The sequence below is a fragment of the Neoarius graeffei genome, chromosome 2, assembly GCF_027579695.1.
Source record: "Neoarius graeffei isolate fNeoGra1 chromosome 2, fNeoGra1.pri, whole genome shotgun sequence".
NCBI lineage: Eukaryota > Metazoa > Chordata > Actinopteri > Siluriformes > Ariidae > Neoarius > Neoarius graeffei.
Genome location: NC_083570.1, coordinates 81,991,245 through 82,013,795, shown reverse-complemented (window position 1 = coordinate 82,013,795; position 22,551 = coordinate 81,991,245). Strand labels below are relative to the sequence as shown.

Genomic DNA, 22,551 nt, shown 5'->3' with positions numbered 1-22,551 from the left:
GCAATCCCTTCTGGGACATCTCCCCCTTCTACAGTAGATAAAGACTCCCCCACACACAACACCATCTGAAATAGGCTCCTTATTTATGCTAGCAAACCTAAACTCTGGAGACAGGAAACATTCTCCTTTACTTAATTACTAACTCATTAACTCTTTGTTGTTATTACTAACTCAAACTCAAAGGTCCAACTTTTCTGGAGGTCGAGAGACACACCCTGATCTGGTAGTGGTCAGGTCTTGTGATGTTGCTGGAGGAGGATCCAGATCTGGTGAAGATTCTTGCTCTTGGACCAGGGGTTGATTCAGTGGGAGTAGATGGATTCTGTTGCGCCTGAACTGGCCCCTACCAGTATCCACGATGTATGATCTGGGAGGACCACCTCCACTGACAACTGTGCCTGCTGTATGTTCAGTAGTGAGCCAGACCTTCTGTTCTGGTGGTAATTCTGTTAGAGAGCAGATGAGATGGCAGCGATTGTATTGCCTTGCTTGATGCGACCGTCCTGCCTTGTCTGTTTCCCTAAATCTTTTCAGATTTGGCCACTTAGGACGCAGTGTAGCTGGCGCTTGTGGAACACTTGTATGCAACTGTCTGCCCATCAGTAACTGAGAGGGTGAATACCCATGTTCCAGAGGGGTAGCTCGGTATGCAAGCAAAGCTTCACTTTGGTCCCCTCCCTTCCTCCACAGGCTTTTGATTGTACCTACAGCCTGCTCTACTTCACCATTGGCCTGTGGGAAATGAGGGCTACTGGTTACATGCACAAACTGAAAGGCATCAGCAAAGTTCTTGAAAGACTCTGAGGCAAATTGCGGGCCATTGTCTGACATTACAGTATCAGGAACTCCATGTCTCGCAAACACTTGCTTCAGAGCTGCAATTACAGTGTCAGAGGTAGTAGATCTTAAGCATGCAACCTCGATATAACGGGAGAAATAATCCACAATCAGCAGGTAGGTGTGTTGTTGCCAGTCAAATAAGTCTGTCCTGACTCTTTGCCATGGCCTGTCTGGAGTGGGAGTTGGAAGAAGAGGCTCACAGTGAGGCTGTTGGTTGATCTGGCATGCATCACATTTATCCACTACTTGTCTTATTTGTGTTGACAATCCAGGCCACCACACAGTTTGTTGAGCACGTGCCCTATATTTTGTGATGCCCTGGTGCCCTTGATGAATTTGCTGTAAGACTTTCTCATGTAAACACTGTGGTATGACAAGTCTCTGGCCCTTCAGTAAGAGACGGCCCACAAGATGAAGGTCTTCTTTTTCCTGCCAGAAGGGCTTCACGTCTGGTTCAACTGAATGTCTATCAGGCTAGCCATTGAGGCAGTACTTGATGACACGCTTGCGTGTCTCATCTGTGTGCTGTTCATCACAGACTTTCTGGAGATATGTCTTTGAGGCTGGTAATGAAGCCTGTATCATATCCACAAAGACTGCAACATCTCTTTCTAACTGAATGTCTTTCAGTGGGCAGATCTTTGATGGGTGCACGTGAGAGGGCATCTGCAGTGATCAGTGACTTGCCTGGTACATGCTCAATGTCGTAGGTGAATCTCATCAGACGTAATCGGAATCTCAGTATCCACGGTGGCAGCTCATCTAGTCCCCTGGAGTGTAACAGTGGGAGGAGAGGCTTATGATCAGTCCTCAACATGAACTTTAAGCCAAGCAGGTATGAGGAGAGACGCTCACATGCCCATGTAGCCACTAAGGCTTCTTTTTCTATCTGAGCATATCGCTTCTCTGTTTCTGTCAGGCTTCAGGAGATATATGTGATGGGCTTCCATGTGTCGTCTTTTTGTCTTTGCATGAGGACAGCACCAAGACCATATGAAGACGCGTCTGCAGCAACTCTTGTATCAGCAGTGGGAGAATAATGAGCCAGAACTTGGTGTGAGCTCAGTTCCTCCTTGAGCTGCTGAAATGCTTGTATTTGTGAATGTCCCCAGGTCCATTCATTCTTCTCAGAAAGAAGTGCTTTCAATGGTGTAGTGAGAGATGCCAGATGGGGAATGAATTTTGCCAAGTAATTGGCCATGCCAAGCACTCTGCGTACATCTGCAACGTTTTCTGGATTTGGCATTTCCATTATGGTTTTTACCTTATTCGGATCCAGCTCAATGCCATCGGCTGTCACTTTATGTCCCACAAACATCATATTATCCTTTGCAAATTCACACTTATCATTTAAGGTGAGGCCTTCTTTTTGTAGTTTCTGCAAAACTTTACACAGGCACTCGTCGTGCTGCTACCTGTCAGCACCGAAGACCAGGATGTCGTCTGCATGACAAAGGACTCCATTAAAACTCTCCAGCATCTGAGACATTCTTCACTGAAAATGCTCAGGAGCAGAGGAAATTCCAAATGGTAATCTGTTAAAGCAGTATCGTCCATAAGGAGTGATGAACGTGGTTAGCAGTGATGACTCAGCAGCCAGAGGAATCTGCCAGAATCCGGACCGTGCATCTAGCTTGGAGAATACTCGGAATTCTCCTGAGAGCAGACCCAAGGTTTGGTCAACTGTTGGCAGTATATACCGCTCCCGTTTCACCCATTTGTGCGTCAGATCCACACAATTGCAGATTTTTCCATTCGGCTTAGGTACCACGACCATCCCTGCGCACCACTTGGTTGGTCTGGTGACTTTGGAGATGACTCCCATGGATTCCATTCTCTCTAATTCATCTTTGACCTTGCCTCGCAGAGGTATGGGGATCCGACGAGGAGTGGATAGGGCATATGGTCTGGCCTCATCCTGCAGCTCGATAGTGTATGGCCCTTGCAGTAAACTGAGTCCTGTGAACACTTTTGGGTATGAGGTGATAAAATCACTACAGGTCTCTTTCACTTCCTGAATTCTATGAATGAGATGCAGAGCCTCTATTGCAGGAAGGCCCAGCAGAGGTTTTGATAGACCCTTAACAAAGTATACATTCTGGGAGGTGCTTTGGCCTTTATTTTCCATCATGATCTGGATATAGCCCAGCACTTGTAGCACATTATTGCCTGGCCCATAGAGTACTTTGTCTGACCTCTTAAACTGCCCATCCTGCACAGGTTTGTACATCTCAGCTGGTAAGGCTGTAACTGCAGCACCTGTGTCGAGTTTAGCTATTCTCCATTGAAATGTATGTTTTTCATCCATTCAGTCTTTTACTCTGTCGACACTTCTCCAAGAAACATGACATCCTCATCTAATTGACTTGACTCTTGTTGAGTTACATTATGAATACTAGAGGTACTGCAGCAGGCTACTGCAAAATGCCCCTTTTTGTGGCAGCGCCAACATTCTGCACCTCTAGCCGGACAGTCTTTCCACTGGTGATATTTTCCTCCACCACATCTACCACACTCTTTTAGTTGCTTTGTTGTCATTCTTCCTGGCTGACTCCTTTCTATTTGTGATTTTTGACTTAACGCTATCTACATTATCAGGTCTTTTGTCTGTTTCTCCATGCAGCTCATTCTGTTGCTTTTTAACAGTTTCCTTTTGCCTTGCACTTTGAATAGCCTTGGCCAGTGTGAGTTCAGGATCAAGTTGGAGTCTCTGTGAAAGTTTTCTATCCAGGATTCCCACTACTATTCTGTCTTGTATTAATTCGTCACGGAGTGCTCCAAACTGGCAATGTTCTGCTAAAGTATGGACTGCAGTGATAAACGACTCCACACTCTCTCCTTTCTCCTGATTTCTCATGTTAAATTTTGCCCTTTCAAAGATTACATTGTGTCGTCCAATACAGTGCTTCTCAAACGCATCCTTAATGTCTTTATACGTCCCTTTTTGCTGTTCAGTAAGTGGTAAAACACTAGGTATGTGATCTGCTTCATCACCTAAGGTGTACAGCAAAGTGTTCACTTGATAAGCCTCGTGCTTGGTGTTAAGACCGGACACAATTCTAAATCGTTCGAAGCGCTGTATCCATTTGGGCCAATTGCTCATGCAGGAGAAGTTGAATTTTTCTGGTGGCGATATCTGAACGGCAGTTGTAGCCATATCTTCTAATTCACTCTCGTCTATACTTATATGAAGTCTGTGTTCTTCACTGTCATCGTCTGAATATGTAGACATTACATTTATTCTCCTCTGTTGGAGAACGGAGCTTGCAGGCAAGTGAACTTACACACTGGTCTCATCCGACGTTCGCGCAGGCTTGCCGCATTCCTCCAAATCCTCGCTGCCCTTTTCCCAAACGTCTTCCAGCTTATTTGGTATTTGCAGCAGTAGGCTTTCACAAGTCTTCGAAGTTAACTTTCACTTCTGACACCATGTACTATTATTGTGTTTGTGCGTAAAGCAATGCCAGACACAGGAGATGATGCATCCACGTTAGTAGTGTAACCTTTACTTCCGGTTTCACCTTTTCATTACATTTTAAACAATCCTTTCCAGGACAGTGGGTGCATTTTACTTTTTTCCGATTTAGTGATACTCATAACAAAAATGACATGGCATCATGCAGTCTTCATAACACAAAATTACACTGTGTCAAGCAATGACACATAAAAGAGAACTTCACACAATGAACAAGTGCAGTTTTGTCAATCTACATGCAATGGTGGTACTACAGTAAAGCTATATTACAGCTGTATTTTAATATTAAAATGACATCTTTGACATTATTGCATGTGATATTTTCATATATTCATTTTCTTTCATTTGCAGGATAAGAGCCAATAAATTATTGTTTTGAACAGTACTGTATTTTGAGCAGATTCACATGTTCAAATCAGTCTAATCTAATCTAATCTAAAATTCAATCTAATCTGTCTGAGTAAGGCTGTCTGTCAACACTGCAGGACTTACTTGTGAATGCTGAGATTTGAGTTGGTGCTCCTGCAGTCTGTCCATCTGCAGCTACTGTAGTAACAGTGAATGTATAGTTCACTCCAGCAGTCAGACCAGTGACAGTGTAAGATGTGTTTGAAGTGTTACTGCTGTTAGTCACACTGCCATCAGTCCAGTTTACATTAAAGTAGGACCAGGTTCCATTTGGCTCATTCCAGGTTAGAGACACAGATGATGGGGTTTTGTTAGAGACCATGAGATTGGTGACAACATCTGGATCTGTAAACCAAACACACACACACACGCACACACACACACACACACACACACACACACACACATTACATTACAAGCATTTAGCAGACACTCTTATCCAGAGCAACATATCCAAAGCAGCCTGGGGAACAGTTGGGGGTTAGGTGCCTTGCTCAAGGGCACTTCAGCCATTCCTGCTGGTACAGGGAGTCAAGCCGGTGACCTTATAGTCCCAAAGCTACTTCTTTAACCATTAGGCCATGACACCCCCCCCCCCCAACACACACAGTGTTGCAACTTAAAAAGCAGATACACACAGACAAAGAGGTATATAAAAAGAGAGAAATACACTCACTGGGCACTTTATTAGGAACACCTGGACACCTACAGGAGTGGCCAAAAGTTTTGAGACTGACACAGATTTTGGTTTTCACAAAGTTTGCTGCTTCAGTGTTTTTAGATATTTTTGTCAGATGTTTCTATGGTATACTGTAGTACAATTATAAGCATTTCATAAGCTTCAAAGGCTTTTATTAACAAATACATCAAGTTTATGCAAAGAGTCAATATTTACAGTGTTTACTCTTCATTATCAAGACTTCTGTAATTCACCCTGGCATGCTGGGTATCAGCTTCTGGGCCAAATCCTGACTGATGGCAACCCATTCTTGCATAATCAGTGTGAGTTTATCACAGTTTTGGGGGTTTTGTTTGACCACCAACTTTTTGAGGACTGACCACAGGTTCTTGATGGGATTAAGATCTGGGGAGTTTCCTGGCCAAATAAAAACCCAAAAATTGTGATAAACTCCAAGCACTGATTATGCAAGAATGGGTTGCCATCAGTCAGGATTTGGCCCAGAAGCTGATACCCAGCATGCCAGGGTGAATTACAGAAGTCTTGATAAAGAAGGGTAAACACTGTAAATATTAACTCTTTGCATAAACTTGATGATGTATTTGTCAATAAAAGCCTTTGAAACTAATGTAATGCTTATAATTGTACTTCAGTCTACCACAGAAACATCTGACAAAAATATCTAAAAACACTGAAGCAGCAAAATTTGTGAAAACCAAAATTTGTGTCAGTCTCAAAACTTTTGGCCACAACTGTACTCATTTATGCCAATCAGATAATCACGTGGCAGCAGCACAGTACATAATATCATACAGATTCAGATCAATCTGTCTGATATAATCAGATAATCATGTGCTGCTGCCATGTGATTATCTGATTGGCGTAAATGGCGTAAAGTCGTGGCCAAAAGTTTTGAGACTGACACAAATTTTGGTCAGTGATATCATACAGATACAGATCATGAGCTTCGGTTAATGTTCATATCAAACATCAGAATGGGGAAAAATATGATCAACCATGGCATGGTTGTTTGTACCAGATGAGCTGTTTTGAGTATTTCAGAACCTGATTTCCTGGAAATTTCACACACAACGATCCCGAGAGTTTACACACAATTTTGCAAAACAGACAAACAAACAAACAAAAAACATCCTGTGAGCAGAGGATCTGCAGGATGAAACACCTTGTTGATGAGGGAGATGAGAGGAGAAGAGACTCACCGAAACTGGACAAAAATGGATGTTGCTGGGGTTTTTTGTTGTTTGTTTGTTTGTTTGTTTGTTTTTGGTTCATATTTTATTCAATGGTTAATTTCGGTCCACTATTTTCAGTGTATAAGCATTGCAACATGCAACTCTCTAACCAGCTGTGGCTTCTTAGGGAACGATTTTAATAAACAAAATATTTGGCCTGATTGTGTCTGATGGCCACAATATCAGTTAATTGATATTAATTTCTTCATATATATTAGGACTGTGCAGAAGTCTTAGGCACATGTAAAGAAATGCTGTTGACCAAAAATGGCTTAAAAATAATGAAATGAAATGTTTCAACATTAGGAAAAATACTATAGTAGAGTGGGGTAATACGCCCCCATGGGGTAATATGCCCCCGGCCTGTTTTACCCAAAATAACCACCAGATGGTGCAAAGTTACATTTCTATTGTTGCTATGGACTGGCTTGACAATGAGGATATACAAATATCCACTGTGGATCGCATATCAGCAATGCAGCGGAGAGAAATCAAATTTCATGGTAAGTGATATAATTTTCAGATATCAGTAAAACTGTATTTAGATAGCTGCTATTTCGTCAGATGTCACAGCTGTGTATGTGGTATGAGTAGACAAGTCAGTATGTTAAAAAATACATTAGGTATAAAAAGTTGAATCACATTTTGAAAGTAAGACCCTTTTTTGTAAAAGTGTAGTCTGTGGGGTAAAATGCCCCCTTAATGACAGAGTAAATGGCCCCCAGGGGGCATCGTTTCCTTTTATCATAATTACTGTATTTCATACATCTCTGAATAGCAGATACATAGTTTTTAATAACATCTCACTTACCTGGTTGAGTAAAGCAAGTAATTTGAAATTAATATTAAAAATAATTGAAAAAAAATTGAAATTAAAATGCGAAATGTAATAAAATAATGCATCTATTCATTAATTCAGGGATATTTTCTTGTTTCTTTCACATTCTAGGCTTAACTAAACACTTTTGCTATCCAAACAGCTTTTTTTGAGTGAGGGGGCCTATTGCCCCACCTCAGGGGGCCTTTTACCCCACTGGGGGGGTAAAAGGCCCCCTTGGCACAATGTTTGTTTTTGTTAAAAAAAAAAAATTAAGTATTAACTTTAGGCAAACTTTAGGTGGCATTATTGTTCATGTCACTGTTGTCAAAAACTATGATTAAAACTAAACACATGGTTCATTTCAACTTGGAGAAAAACTGAATTTTCCTTAAGGGGGGCTTTTTCCCCCACTCTACTCTATAAACAACAGTCAACCAGAATAAATGAAACAAAGTCAATATTTGGTGTGAGAGGACACTTTGCTTGGAAAAAAAATAGCAGTCTCAGGTACAATTCATGTAGTTTATAAGGAACTGAGCTATAGGTTTGACTGAGCATCTTACAGAACCAGCCACAGTTCTTCTGGACACTTTCACTGTCACACTTCTTCATTTTGCACCAAAACCCAGTAGCCTTCATTATGTTTTCTTTTTGAATCTGAAAAGTGCTCTCTTACATAATATGCTGCTCAGATGCAAACTTTTTTTTCTGTAACATTTAATTTTGTGCTGGAAAATGAACATTTGGACCTCTAATATGTTTCTGTACTGACTTGATAATGTAGAAGTCCTAAAATAGAAATCTATTACAAAGTTTGTATGAAAAAAAACAGGGTGCAAAAAAAAACAACTTTCGGACATTACTTTTGCTCGATATTAGAGCAGCATGACGTGCTACACACACGCGTGCATGCACACACACAGACATGAAGAAAGTGCAGTTGTATTACCTGGTACACTTCGTGATTCTTCAGCAAACTGTGAGCAAAAGTTGAAATAGAGAAACTGAGAGAGACACAAACAAATTCAAATAATAAAGCTTGACACCGTGCTAAAAACAATTGGTCCAGAACAACAATGGGTCTTAAGAATGTTTTATTCAAAAAATATGTTGATCCTTAATTAGCCATACACACTGAAACAACAGGCTATAGTCCCAGACGATGTAATTCCATAATATAAATTAATACACTATCAACCTACCTTAGATGAAAAACAGGAGTAGTATCATTATTTCAAATTACATTACAGGCATGTAGCAGACGGTCTTATCCAGAGTGACTTACAACAAGGCCCTGACATACCCTCAGCACCCTCAGCAGTGGGCAGCCCAGGGAGCAGTTGGGGTTTAGGTGCCTTACTCAAGGGCACTTCAGCTATTCCTGCTGGTCCAGGGAATTGAACCAGTGACCTTTTGGTACCAAAGCTGCTTTTCGAACCATTAGGCCATGGCATTTATTTGTTTAATTCAATTTAATTAAATGTCATTTGTCTTTTAACAGTAGGCAACAGTGGCAATGAAAAAATAATTTCCATAAATTAAAGCTAGACAGCCTTTCGATTTCATAAAATCAGTGAAATTTAGTTTCCTCTGAAATTTGGTCATTGTGGTATATGTTTATTTCTGTAATATCTAAAAACAAAAAAACAGGCCATTCTGTGGTTGGGAAGTTATTTAATGTAAGGGGATTCCCTAGCATATAATGTGCATGAAATTGCTCGCTTCACATAGTCAAGCAGACAGAGGAAGTCCATGTGCACATGCACAGGTTTACCTTCTTCCTCATTTTCTTTTTTTTTTGCCTGGCATCCACAGTATTGCATTACTGCCATCCAGAGGTTTACCGTACCTTGACCATGTACTGACAGTTACATTATTTTGTTGCTAATGAACAGCTGATCACACTGAGGTGCTCACTGACCGCTGATATTTACAGTGATATTTACACTGATATTTGATATTTACCGCTGATATAACCCTATCCTTTATAACTGCAGAAGGTCTAGAAAAAACCTCACTCATGCATTTATCTCCAGCAGGCTAGATTTTTGTAATGGCCTTCTTACTGGCCTCCCCAAAAAATTCATTAGTCAGCTGTACCCTATTCAGAATGCTACTGCCAGAGTTATAACAAAGACAAAGAGGTATGAACACATTAATCCAGTACTTAGATCATTACTCTGGCTCCTGGTCAGTTTCAGAATAGATTTCAAAATACTGTAACTTGTATACAAATCATTAAATGGTTGAAGTCATTCTTACATTACTGATATGGTGGGAAAATACAGGCCTATTAGACACTGCAGATCAGTGGAGTCTGACCTGTTATCAGACCCCTGCTGCAGTTAGTTGGAATAAACTCCCTGAAACTGAGATGTGCGCAGATTGTAACCATTTTCAAACGCAGACTGAAAATAGATTTCTTCACCTGTGCCTTTAGACCAATTAAGCTGTTATACTTTGTACTCTTATCACTTTTATTCTTCACACATCACATCATCTCTAGCCGCTTTATCCTTCTACAGGGTCGCAGGCAAGCTGGAGCCTATCCCAGCTGACTACAGGCGAAAGGCGGGGTACACCCTGGACAAGTCACCAGGTCATCACCGGGCTGACACATAGACACAGACAACCATTCACACTCACACCTACAGTCAATTTAGAGTCACCAGTTAACCTAACCTGCATGTCTTTGCACTGTGGGGGAAACCGGAGCACCCGGAGGAAACCCACGCGGACATGGGGAGAACATGCAAACTCCACACAGAAGGGCCCTCGCCAGCCCCGGGGCTCGAACCCAGGACCTTCTTGCTGTGAGGCGACAGCGCTAACCACTACACCACCGTGCTGCCCCACTTTTATTCTTTTAAAAGAAAAACACTTTAAAAAAAATTGGAGTGGGGTATTGGGGCAGAGGTATTATAGCTTTGAAAATTTCATTAGTTTTTATTATTGTCTTTCAATTTGGCTTTTCATTTCAGACTAATTTTAGGAATGCATAAGTAGTTTTAGTTAAATTTTTATTTTTGAGGAATTAAGAGCTAGTTTTTTTTAGTTGAGTTTTTATGCCTCTGCCACCTTAAAGGGCTGATGACACGAACATGACTCTATGCAATTTCTTAAATAAACTATACAACATGGCAAACATGTTAGATTTCTGTTATAATTACATGAAAAGAAGCTGTTGTTACGCGAATATCCAACTTTTAATTGCACAGCGCAAGAAAACTGGGTCCGTGGCTCGCGGCCATGTTGTGACATCAGCGGAAGAACACGCTGCGGTTCACTGGCTGTTCTACTCTGGTTCTACTCAATGGAAATGGTGCATGAAAACGCCGGTGAACTCTCTAGTGCTAGCTCTTCCTCTTCTGGGAGTCTAGAATTGTGTTGATCTCTTCCGAATAGAATCTATGATAGCCTACCCTCTTTACCCTTTGCCTCTCGTTGCTAGGCGGCAGTTACATGAAAGCCGCAAGCTTTCACAAGCGAATACATGACTGATATCATGCCGACTTTATGATTACATTTATGATTATCATGTAGAATCTATAGCTCTACGTACCTTTATCTTATGTCATTTCACAACACATGTTCTGACAGGAGGACTGTCTTTGGATCCGGCATAGCTACTAGTAGACCCCCTCCAGAATACTGGCAGTGTTGCCAGATTGGGAGGTTTCCCGCCCAGTTAGGCGGTTTCAAGTGCATTTTGGTGGGTTTTGAACATATTTTGGGCTGGAAAACTTCAGCAGTATCTGTTGCCAGATACTGCTGATGTTTTCCAGCCCAAAATATGTTCAAAACCCACCAAAATGCACTTGAAACCTCCCAACTGGGCGGGAAACCTCCCAATCTGGCAACACTGTGTAGGCACTGCTGATGGTAGTAACACACATTTGTGCTGAACTGAACACCCAAGAGATTCTTTTAAGCTGGGAAGGGTGTCAAAACAATCCAAATCGAAGTGTTCAGAGCACAGGACGGATGTTGGTGAGGGCTCCCACTTGTCACGAGTGCGCCTGACTTGCTTCACCCACTTTGCATGCAGCTCGGGATCTCTGGGAAACTTGAATAAACTTACCCCATCCTTGTGGGTTTTGGAGCAAAAGCCGGCAACACAACGCGAAGGCATAATAAATATATATATATATATATATATATATATATATATATATATATATATATATATATAAAATGTATAATAATGTATAATAAAAATACTAATAATGATAAACTGAACACCTGTCGCATCAACAACAAACTGGTAAGTTAGGAGGAAGGTTCTTTCGCTGACATCATATAGCTCCTCCTCCTCCTTCGTCTCCTGGGTGCTGCAGCCCCGTCAAATTTACCCAAATAGCCGCGTTTTTTATCATAACTTGTAAAATAGGCGCCTTCGTGAATTAATATATGGATCATCGGGAATTACTTTTTATGTTATAAAACATCGCCAAAGATGTCAAAAACGTGTCATCAGCACTTTAAGGTGCAGGAGGTATTGTGTTTTCGGGTTGTCTGTCTGTCTGTCCGTCCGTGCGTGCATCCGTGCATGCATCTGTCCCGAAACCTTGTGAACACGATATCTCAAAGACTAATGAAAGGAATTTCACCAAACTTTCACCATTTGTGCGCTTTGGGACAAACATGAACTGATTAGATTTTGAGGTTAAAAGGTCACAGGTCAAGATTACTGTGAGGTCAAATGTCCATCCCCAAACCTTGTGAACGCCATATCTCAAAGACTAATGAAAAGAATTTCACCAAACTTTCACCATTTGTGCACTTTGGGACAAAGATGAAATGATTAGATTTTGAGATCAAAAGGTCTAAGGTCAAGGTCACTATGAGGTCAAATGTCTGTCCGAAAACCTTGTGAACACAATATCTCCAAGGCAAATGAAAGAGATTTCACCAAACTTTCACCATTTGTGCATTTGGGGACAAACATTAACTGATTAGATTTTGAGGTTAAAAGGTCACAGGTCAAGATTACTGTGAGGTCAAATGTCCATCCCCAAATCACAACTTAATAAGGCGTGTAGTCTACCAGGCAGAGGCATCCCCATCGACGCCGTTGGCATCAAGTTCTATCTAGTTTTTTCATTTAGTTTGTGTTAAGAGATATTCACATGATGAGGAAAGCCTTTATTTAAAGAACTCAAAAGAGGTAGGATGAAAGAATGCATGCCATTAAATATGATCTACAAAACCATTGTTTATTAAAAGGTCCCATATTATACACCTTCAAACCAATCAAACAGGACACTAATGTTGCCCAAGCACAGTTAAGAAGCATTGCAACAGCAACATACAGAATGCATGGAGTCCCATTCTACAGACAACAAGCAGTTAACAGTGTGAGAGGTGTTAAGTGTAAATGCACAAATTAAAGTAACAAAGAGTGAAGTGCTGAGAACATAGTCCAAGTAAATTTTTTAGGGCAGTCCTTGACTGCCATGCAATGGAGTAGTAAGGTGTCTCCTTCCCTCCACTAGCCTGGGGTGATGCCTTGAGCAAGTACTAGCAACCCCTCACTCCCCCTGGTCAGGGTTGCGGCCAAAGACTGGACTCGGCAGACTGTGCAGAGGAGACCACCACCTGGTGGTTCAATGGACAGGAAGGCAGACCCAGCAAAGCATTTGTGGAGAGTGATCAGTGCACAGTGCAACACCTAGATCACTGTTGGCCATCCACTGCATTCTGACCTAGCTCCAGCCATCTTGATTCTGTCTTGCCTCTGGATCCAGTTAGGTTGGGATGAGAGAGTGAGGCTGATAGTTGCACAACTCTCCCTCACTCTAATCCAAGTCACATGCAAGTCATGACTTTGAATTCAAATTCAAGTCCTGTGGTGATGGGCAAGTGGTGAAGCAGCAGATGTGGAAACACTGGAAGCTGTAGTCATGAACCTGCACACAGGCGGCCCAGGGCATAGGGTCACTCTCTGTTGGAACAAAGCAGCAGTGGAGTTCAGCAGCCCCTTGGGTGTCTGAGCAGCCCTGTTTAGGATTCACTCTGCTCACCTCCATGGAGGAAGGGGCTAGAAAAGGTGCTACAAACATAGCTTGCTTCACCTCACCTTGTCCAGCACACCACAGCTGGTGGGGATCCCACTCAGCAGTCAAAATGCAACAAAAAGATAGTGAAGGTACTCAACCTTGGCATGTGGAACTTTGACATGTGGGCATACAGTACCTTCAAAGCCCAGATTGGCCTCATCAGCCACCTCTGGACCTACAACCACCAACAACCAAGTTGAAGTCATGGTCATCTTCGACCCCGAAGGATGAACATCAAGTAAATTCTTGCTTGAGTGCTGCTTAACTGAGTAATTACATAAAAGCTGCCAATATTTAGGTTTAAAAACAAGCACAACTCGAACATAAATTTTGCCCTCCTTTCCTTCTGGCCTGCAAATTTCTCAGTGACTTTTTGGTTAAAAAGTCAGTCATCTCAGTAACCAGTCTCTTTACCATTGATAGCATGGCCAATGCATTCAGCCTCTCCTGCATCTAACTGTTCAGAAGCCTCGAATGTAAGCCCATCCCTGATCACTTGCCTGCTGCTCAATGTCTAAATTGGGCTGATCCAGTCCAAGCTCCTTTATTCTCTTTTTTCTTCTGGTGTACACCATGTAAAAAGAATGTTTCTGTTAAGAAATAACATAATTTTCTTTCTCTGTGGGTCCACTTGAACTTGCCATCTTGTGAAAGCTCTGGTCTAAACAGCAGCAGTGAGTGACAGTCACAAATATGAAGTTCCGTGGAAAACTGTCCAAACATGGTGAAAAAAAACAACTTAAAAACAATTCCAATTGGCTGCTAATAAAAGAAGGCATGTCAAGGGCACACTTTGCTGTGAAGCCGCCAAATAAAATGTAGCCTCAGGTCACTTGCTCTCAAAAAGTTTTTGTAGCCATATGCTATCATTTGACCAGTGCTCCAGCGGGCAGAAGTATACAGGAAGTAGAGGTGTTCACATAAAATTTTAATCAATACAGTGTAAAAACAGGTTTAGAATAATTAGATAGCTATAGGGTGAAGTAGGATGAGTAAACAATTTTGACTTAATAATTACTTTTGGGGCAGCATGGTGGTGCAGTGGTTAGCACTGTTGCCTCACAGCAAGAAAGTTCTAGGTTTGAGCCCCACGGTCAACAGGGGCCTTTCTGTGTGGAGTTTGCATGTTGTGCCCATGTCTGCATGGGTTTCTTCTGGGTGCTCCGGTTTCCCCCAAAGACATGCAGGTTAGGCTAATTGGTGGGTCTAAATTGTCCATAGGTGTGAATGCTAGAGAGGAGAAAACCTCTATAATAATCCAGTAGAAATTAATTAATTTTGCTTAATTAATTTATATCACATAGTCTTTCTCATCTGGATAATTGGAAGGGGGTCTCTCTACCATACTTTTAACAGCCTTAATATTAAATATGAGAGGAGAGGTATACAACATAATGGCTTGAGATGTGCAATGTCTCTCATATGATGGTAGTAGCAGACTTGCACTTTTTAGGGGCAGATCCCCAGCTGGGAGTATTATTTGTTTACTTACCGTATAGTGAGATGTGAGCTGTTTGACAATTAATAACTGAGAGCAAAGCCACAGTAGAAATTAAGTTGGGAAATAAGAAAAGGCATCTGCACAGCATCTTGCTACTATTGTTTTGTTTATTTATGCTGTAAAAATAAAAGTAATAAAAACAAGCAAAAAAAAAAACAAATAAAAACATTCTCAGCTGTCATTGTAACTTGGGTCTCATAAAATCTGCTCCACCCTACACTTCAAGAACTGTAAGGTTTCGGGACCTGGGACAGGGGCAACAACTGCACAGCAACTCAGCAATGTGTTATTCTGAAGAAATATGTCTTTAGACCTTGTGATGGTGGTCTGGGAAAACCCTCACCAAAAACAAGCATCACTCTTCACACAGCTGCTCCCACAGTGCTGAAGAAACAGCGGTGCTTCAACACCATTGTTTTGGACAACCCAAGACAGTGTGGCTACAGGACAGAGCCAGCTGATTGCACATAGCTGGAGCAGCATAATCAGCACCTTAATTCACTCTCATCAAGCAGTCAGGGGAGCCTAAAAAGGTGCCACAGAAAGCACAGGTTAGTCAGAGCACTCTGGCAAGAGAACTCACATACATGCTATCTCTGTCTCTGTACACAGGAAATTTTGCTGACATGGAAGACAAGGACACGGAAGCTCGAGCTCCGTAGATGTCACAGCAGCTATTCGCACTGCCGCAGGACTGCCACTGAGACACCACCCAGCCAACCCTGTTTCTTTCTCTCTCTGCTTCTCTGTGCACAGGAAATTTTGCTGACACAGAAGACAAGGACGATGAGCTTGAGCTCTGTAGACATCACACCAGTGATCCATGCAGCCACTGGGACATGGTGCAGACAGTCCCTGCCTGCGACCTTGCCCTAGGCCAGTTGGGCTCCCCACCTCCTACATTGACTGCACACAATTCACCTCTCACTACTCCAGCACTTCCCTGTTCCTTAATTTTCATTAAAATTCTGCATGTTTTTGCACTGAAACCTGGATTGTGTGTCTGTGCTCTCTCACCCTCGCAGTGTGAGTCCTATATTGGTGGAGAATATAGGCCTGAGCACAACACTTCCACCTCCCTCCCCCCACAGAACCACTTCTACAGCATCTTCTGGAGACAAACCTCCAGCAGCAGAAGCAGATAACACAGGTGCTCACAAAAGGCCTACAAGTTGCCACCCAGGAGCTGCTGCAGCAGCGAGCCAGAGCCGTTCCTCTCCCCAGCCACCTTCTGGACCCTTTCCAAGAGGCCCTGCATCTGCTACATAAACTCACCCCCTCTAACAATGTGGAGTCCTATCTCTACACGATTGAGCAGATAGCTCGTAGAGAAGGTTGGCCCGAAGAGGAACTGGCCCAGGCTCTGGCTCCCCTCCTCACTGGGGAAGCTCAACTGGCCTACTTCCTCCTGCTGGCCATGGCAGATGATTACCTGGTCCTGGGAGAGCAGATCCTGGGGCGCTGCAGGTTCTCCATCTGCCAGGCCAAATTGGAGTTCCACCACTGGGTGTATTGGGCTGATATCAACTCTCACAGCTAGATGGACTCATTGTTAAGGACCACCAAGCACTGGCTACAGGCCAAACAGCACTCAGTAATGCAGGTCGTGAAGCAAGTCACCGTGGATCAGTTCCTCCAGGCACTGCACCCTGAAGAGTGCATGGCTGTCAGGATGAGGGTGCCCAAGACTCCCGCTGGACTGGTGGGAGCCCTAGAGTGTACCCTGGTAACCCTGGACATAAAAAAAAAACAAGGTGCCACAAGGCCAAGGCAGGGAACCACTGAGCCCACCCTCACCACTCCCTGGGCTAATGCCAGGGCCTGAAGGCAACCCCCTCACCCACTCCATACACTCACCCATACCCAATGATGAGCCCATGCCCACCGCACCCGAGCAACCTCCCTCTGCCCCAGCCCAGAAACCATGGCTTGCTGGCTGCATCATCCACTCACCCACCAACCCTCATCTACGAAGCACCCCTGTGTGGGTAGAGGGCTAGCCAGTGAAAACCCTCCTGGACTCAGGCAGTACCATCATGCTGACCCGGCCTTTCATCCTGCCTGTGGCTGCGGGGTGCAAAAGTACCATCAAGGTCACCTGCGTGCATGGGGACACATGAGAGGTGGCCACCGCTCACATCAAGAGATGAGTCAGGAGATGAGTCAGGTGATTGGAAAGTATCTGTAGGCATGGTTCCTGATCTTCCTGTCCCTCTCTTCCTTGGTTGGGACCAGCTGGATTCCTGAGGGAACTACATGCCACCAGGAGAACAAGGAAATACCAGGCCCCATGGAGACCCCGGGACCGCATCTGTTAGGACTGGGACTGTTTTGGCCTCTAGAGCCCACTGTTATTTCCATCTTGTCATGTTTGTTTTGGGCTCTAGAGGCCGCCACTGTGTTTTTGTGTTTGTCTTCATTGCCTGTTTCCTGCCCCGCCCTGTTCCTTAATTAGTGTGTGTATACAGTAAATACCCCTCTGTTTGTTCCCTTGTCACGGAGTCTTTTTCCTATGCTATGCTTGTTAGTGCTAGTTCCCTCTGTTCCATGTTCCGTGCCTGTGTCTTTGTGGTTTTTGTACTTTGCTTTCTTTTTGGACCTTTTTGTATTTTGTTTTTACCATTTTTGAGATCTTCTGAGCGTTTGCATTTTTGCCTTTTCTTTTCTTATTTTTGGACTTTGAACTTTTGGATATTTTTTATTTTCCCTTTATCTTCTGAGCTTTTGGATTACTTTTGTTTTTTGCCGTGGATTGTACATTTTGTAAATAAACTTTTTGATACTTTTCTACTTCCGCCTCATGCCTCTGCACTTGAGTCATCCCCCTGGTGGCCTAGTGGGGGTTTGCTGGATTATCACACCAACAAACCAGGTTCGAATCCCAGCAAAACCCTAACAGAAAGACTCCGTCATGACCGACTCAGCAGAGGCTTCTTCATCTGTCTACCCGGCCAACCTTCAGGGAATCATGACTGCGTTAACACGCCTCGGATCCACCATGGACACTCATGGACGGACTCTCGCAAGCCAACGTGAGACCCTTGCTTGCCATGAGGTACTGCTTCAGCAGATTGGGAAAACCCTGGCACAGCTGACTTCTCTGCTCCCATCTCCTCTGCCTGATTCTGCTCCTGCTCCACCATCCCCTCCTGCCATGCTGCCTTCTTCACCTCGTGAACCCAGCCTTCCTGCACCACAGAGGTATGATGGCAAGTACAGTGAGTGTCGAGAGTTCCTTACCCAGTGCCAACTCACCTTTGAGCTTCAGCCTACCACCTACACTACGGATCACCGCAAGATTGCCTTTGTGATAACCTTGTTAGCTGGTAAGGTGCAGGCCTGGGCCACTGCTATCTGGCAGAGACAGGGACCCGAGTGCTCTGATTTCCAGCTGTTTACTGAGGAGATGCTTCGTATCTTCGATCAAGCAGACATCAGTAAAGACACAGCCAGAAAGCTCATGTCCATCCGGCAAGGGGGAAGCGTCGCAGGCTACACCATCTCATTCCGGACGCTCACAGCAGTAAGTGGATGGAACGAGACTGCCCTGGTGTCAGCCTTCCACCATGGTCTGTCTGACCCCATCAAAGACGGTCTGGCTTCTATCGGATGCCCTAGTGAACTCGAAACACTGATCTCACATTCTCCTCGTCTGGACAACAGGATGAGAGAATGCCGCCAAGTTCTGAGCCTCCCCGGCCTCCCTGCCTCTACCTGGAGCCCGTCTACCTCCTCCAGTGACTGTCCAGAACCCATGCAAGTGGGTCGTACTTGCCTCTCCACATCTGAGAGGGAGCGCAGAAGGAGGGATAAGTGCTGCATCTACTGTGGCAAGCCTGGTCACTTCCGAGCATCATGTACCGAACTCTCGGGAAAAGGACCGCCCCGTCCAGCCGAGGGAGGATTGTGACGGGGCCTACTCTCTCTCCTGAACTTCCTGGCCAAGGAGTTTACATCCCGGTCTCCATCTCCTGGGGTGAGTCCATCCACTCTTGTCAAGCCTTGTTAGACTCCGGGGCGGCTGGAAACTTTATGGATGTTCACTTCGCCCAAAGTATCAATGTCCTGACTGCGCCTCTTGAAGTCCCACTGTCTGTGTCTGCCCTGGATGGCCAAGCCTTAGGTGACGGAAGAGTCACCCAAGTAACTTCTCCAGTCTTTCTCCAGTCTCAAGGTCACAAGGAAGAAATATCCCTGCACCTGATTCCTTCACCAGAGTTCCCAGTGATTCTAGGCCTTCCTTGGCTTACCCGCCACAACCCTCACATAGACTGGGTAACAAGCCAGGTTGTGGAATGGGGCCCTGCGTGCCATGCCTCTTGTCTGCTCTCTAGCTCTCCTGTGTCTCCTGCCGAGCCCCCTGATCTCACCGAGCTATCTCAAGTTCCCACAGAGTACTGGGATTGGAAGGAGGTATTCAGCAAAAGCAGGGCCGCCGTTCTTCCTCCACACCGGGCCTATGACTGTGCCATCGACTTGCTCCCTGGGACTACCCCTCCTTGTGGCAGACTGTTTTCCCTCTCTCAGCCAGAACGCAAGGCCATGGAGGAATACCTCAAAGACGCCCTGGTCTCTGGGTTCATTCGACCCTCCACCTCACCTGCTGGTGCCGGCTTCTTCTTTGTCGGCAAGAAGGATGGGGGGCTCCGACCATGTATTGACTACAGGGACCTGAACAAGATCACTGTGCGCAACTGATATCCCCTTCCGCTGATGTCCACAGCATTCGACCTGCTCCAAGGCACCACTGTCTTCACCAAGTTGAACCTAGGGAACGCATACCACCTCATCCGTATCCAACAGGGAGATGAGTGGAAGACTGCCTTTAACACCCCGTTTGGGCACTACGAATACCAGGTGATGCCCTTCGGACTCACCAACGCACCAGCTGTTTTTCAGGCCCTAATCAACGACGTCTTGAGGGACATGATTAACCTGTACGTTTTTGTCTACCTCGATGACATCCTTATCTTTTCCAAGACCATGCAGGAGCACCGCCACCATGTCCGCCAGGTTCTCCAGAGGCTGCTACAGAACAATCTGTTCGCCAAGGCCCAGAAATGTGAATTTCATGTTCCCGAGGTCACCTTTCTGGGTTTTATTGTACAGACAGGCCAACTCCAAATGGACCCAGCCAAGACCCTGGCCGTCCGGGACTGGCCCACTCCCAAGTCCGTCAAAGAGGTTCAGCGGTTCTTAGGATTTGCTAACTTCTACCGCAAGTTTATCAGGAACTTTAGTTCTGTAGCAGCACCCATGTCGGACCTCACCAAAGGGACAGGTGGATCTTATGTCTGGTCTCCTCAGGCGGAAAAGGCGTTCAAAGACCTCAAGCACCGCTTCTGCACGGAACCCATTCTAGTCCTCCCGGACACCTCCCAACCATTCATCATGGAGGTGGACGCCTCGGACAGTGGTGTCGGCGCAGTGCTCTCTCAACATTCGGAAGGAAAGCTGCACCCCTGCGCATACTTCTCCCACCACCTGAGTCCTGCGGAGTCCCGGTACGATGTGGGGGATTGAGAACTGCTAGCGGTCAAACTGGCCCTTGAGGAGTGGAGGCACTGGCTGGAGGGAGTGCAACATCCATTCCTGGTTTGGACAGACCACAAGAACCTGGAGTACCTCCAGCAAGCCAAGAGACTGAACCCATGACAGGCTAGGTGGGCCCTGTTTTTCAGTCGGTTTGACTTCACCCTATTGTACCTCCCCGGCTCCAAGAACACCAAACCTGACGCACTGTCCAGGCTGTTCTCTGCCACTAACAGGGAGAGTGAAGTCAGGCCTATTAGCTCTGTGTCCCGGATTGTGCCCCTGTCCGATGGGGTATTGAGGAGGCCGTCCGACGAGCCCATTACTGCCTTCTTGGTCAAGAATAAATAGCTCATCTCATTATCTCTAGCCGCTTTATCCTTCTACAGGGTCGCAGGCAAGCTGGAGCCTATCCCAGCTGACTACGGGCGAAAGGCGGGGTACACCCTGGACAAGTCGCCAGGTCATCACAGGGCTGACATATAGACACAGACAACCATTCACACTCACATTCACACCTACGGTCAATTTAGAGTCACCAGTTAACCTAACCTGCATGTCTTTGGACTGTAGGGGAAACCGGAGCATCCGGAGGAAACCCACACGGACACGGGGAGAACATGCAAACTCCGCACAGAAAGGCCCTCGCCGGCCCCGGGGCTCGAACCCAGGACCTTCTTGCTGTGAGGCGACAGCACTAACCACTACACCACCGTGTACCACTAGGAGCTGTCTTCGCATGTGCTTTGATGGTTTTAGATGCGGAAAATTTGGTTTTGTCTCACCCACTGATCTTGCACTCGTCACATCAAGTTAAACAGGTGTTGCAAAATTTACAGACCCATTAAATTAATTTATCAGTAATTTAATTGATGACTAAATTAACATATGACTGTTTATTCTCTGTTCTACTAACAATCTTGAAATTCGTGTCACATCCTCTTTTGATAATGTAGGTCACACTCTCGCACGCCTCCTTAATTCTCGGGACGACACTTGGGATGAGATTGATATTGTCTGTCTAAAAATCGTACATACTACTAGTATCAGGTCTGATCTCTCCTCCAGCCCTCTAGGGATGGGGGAAGTACTCTTTGTTGATGGTTCTTGTTCTAAACGGTGTATAATATTTATGGATAATATTTATAATACCTCTGTGGTTACTCTGTGTGTTTACTGCCTGATATTGTGCATGAGGCATACGCTCTTCCTTTCTCATTTGATTTTTGTCATCTTGATTGTGGACAAATTCTCTAAATGGGTAGAAGCCTTTCCTTGTTCTCGAGAGAACACGAAGGTAGTTACTCGTATTCTGGCAAAAGAAATAATACCTAGTTATAATAATAATAATACATTTTATTTATAAGCATCTTTCAATGTACCCAAGGACACTGAACAGTAAAAAAAACCCCCACAAACAATAAAAGCAGAACAATAAAATAACAACAATAAATTAATAAGAAGAAATCAATAATAATTATTGTTATAGTTATGGGGTTCCAGATGCCATAGACTCAGACAAAGGTACCCCCTTTCACCTCAAAAGTCACACAAGACCTTTCTGTAAGTATCTCACACTAAACTCATGTTTTCATATTCCGTACGTACTAATTGAATATTGAAAGACAAACTAACTAAGGCCATGCAGGCCACAGGTTCGAAAAATTGGGTAGACTTGTTGCCAGCCAGCCACTCTGGCTGAAATTTGTATGACACTAAGAAATTATTTTTGGAAGACCTTTCCCTCTCCCCTGGAAGAAGGGAACTCCGGCTCTGGGTACCTCTGATTTGAAAACACATATGGATGAGTATTCTGCAGCCCTTATAGATAAGTTGCATAAAATTTGTACCAAGGTCAATAGTACAATATCTCCACCAGCAGCACCCACACACCCCTTTCACGTGGGAGACAAGGTGCTGGTGTGTCTTTTTAAATGATTTGGACAATTGGGAGAACCTAGATATAGTGGGCCTGCAGAAATAG

At 44.4% G+C, this 22,551-nt stretch overlaps 1 protein-coding gene across 1 annotated transcript in view; it reads right to left on the bottom strand.

The window, feature by feature from the left end:
- Positions 1 to 22,551, bottom strand: part of LOC132870011 (receptor-type tyrosine-protein phosphatase eta-like) — a 245,813-nt gene that overhangs the window by 2,325 nt on the left and 220,937 nt on the right. The window contains exons 2-3 of the mRNA XM_060903556.1: positions 8,425 to 8,452; positions 4,808 to 5,068 (exon numbers count right to left, since the gene is read on the bottom strand). Of these exons, the coding sequence (XP_060759539.1) occupies positions 4,808 to 5,068; positions 8,425 to 8,452 (289 nt within the window). The remainder of the gene's footprint in view (positions 1 to 4,807; positions 5,069 to 8,424; positions 8,453 to 22,551) is intronic.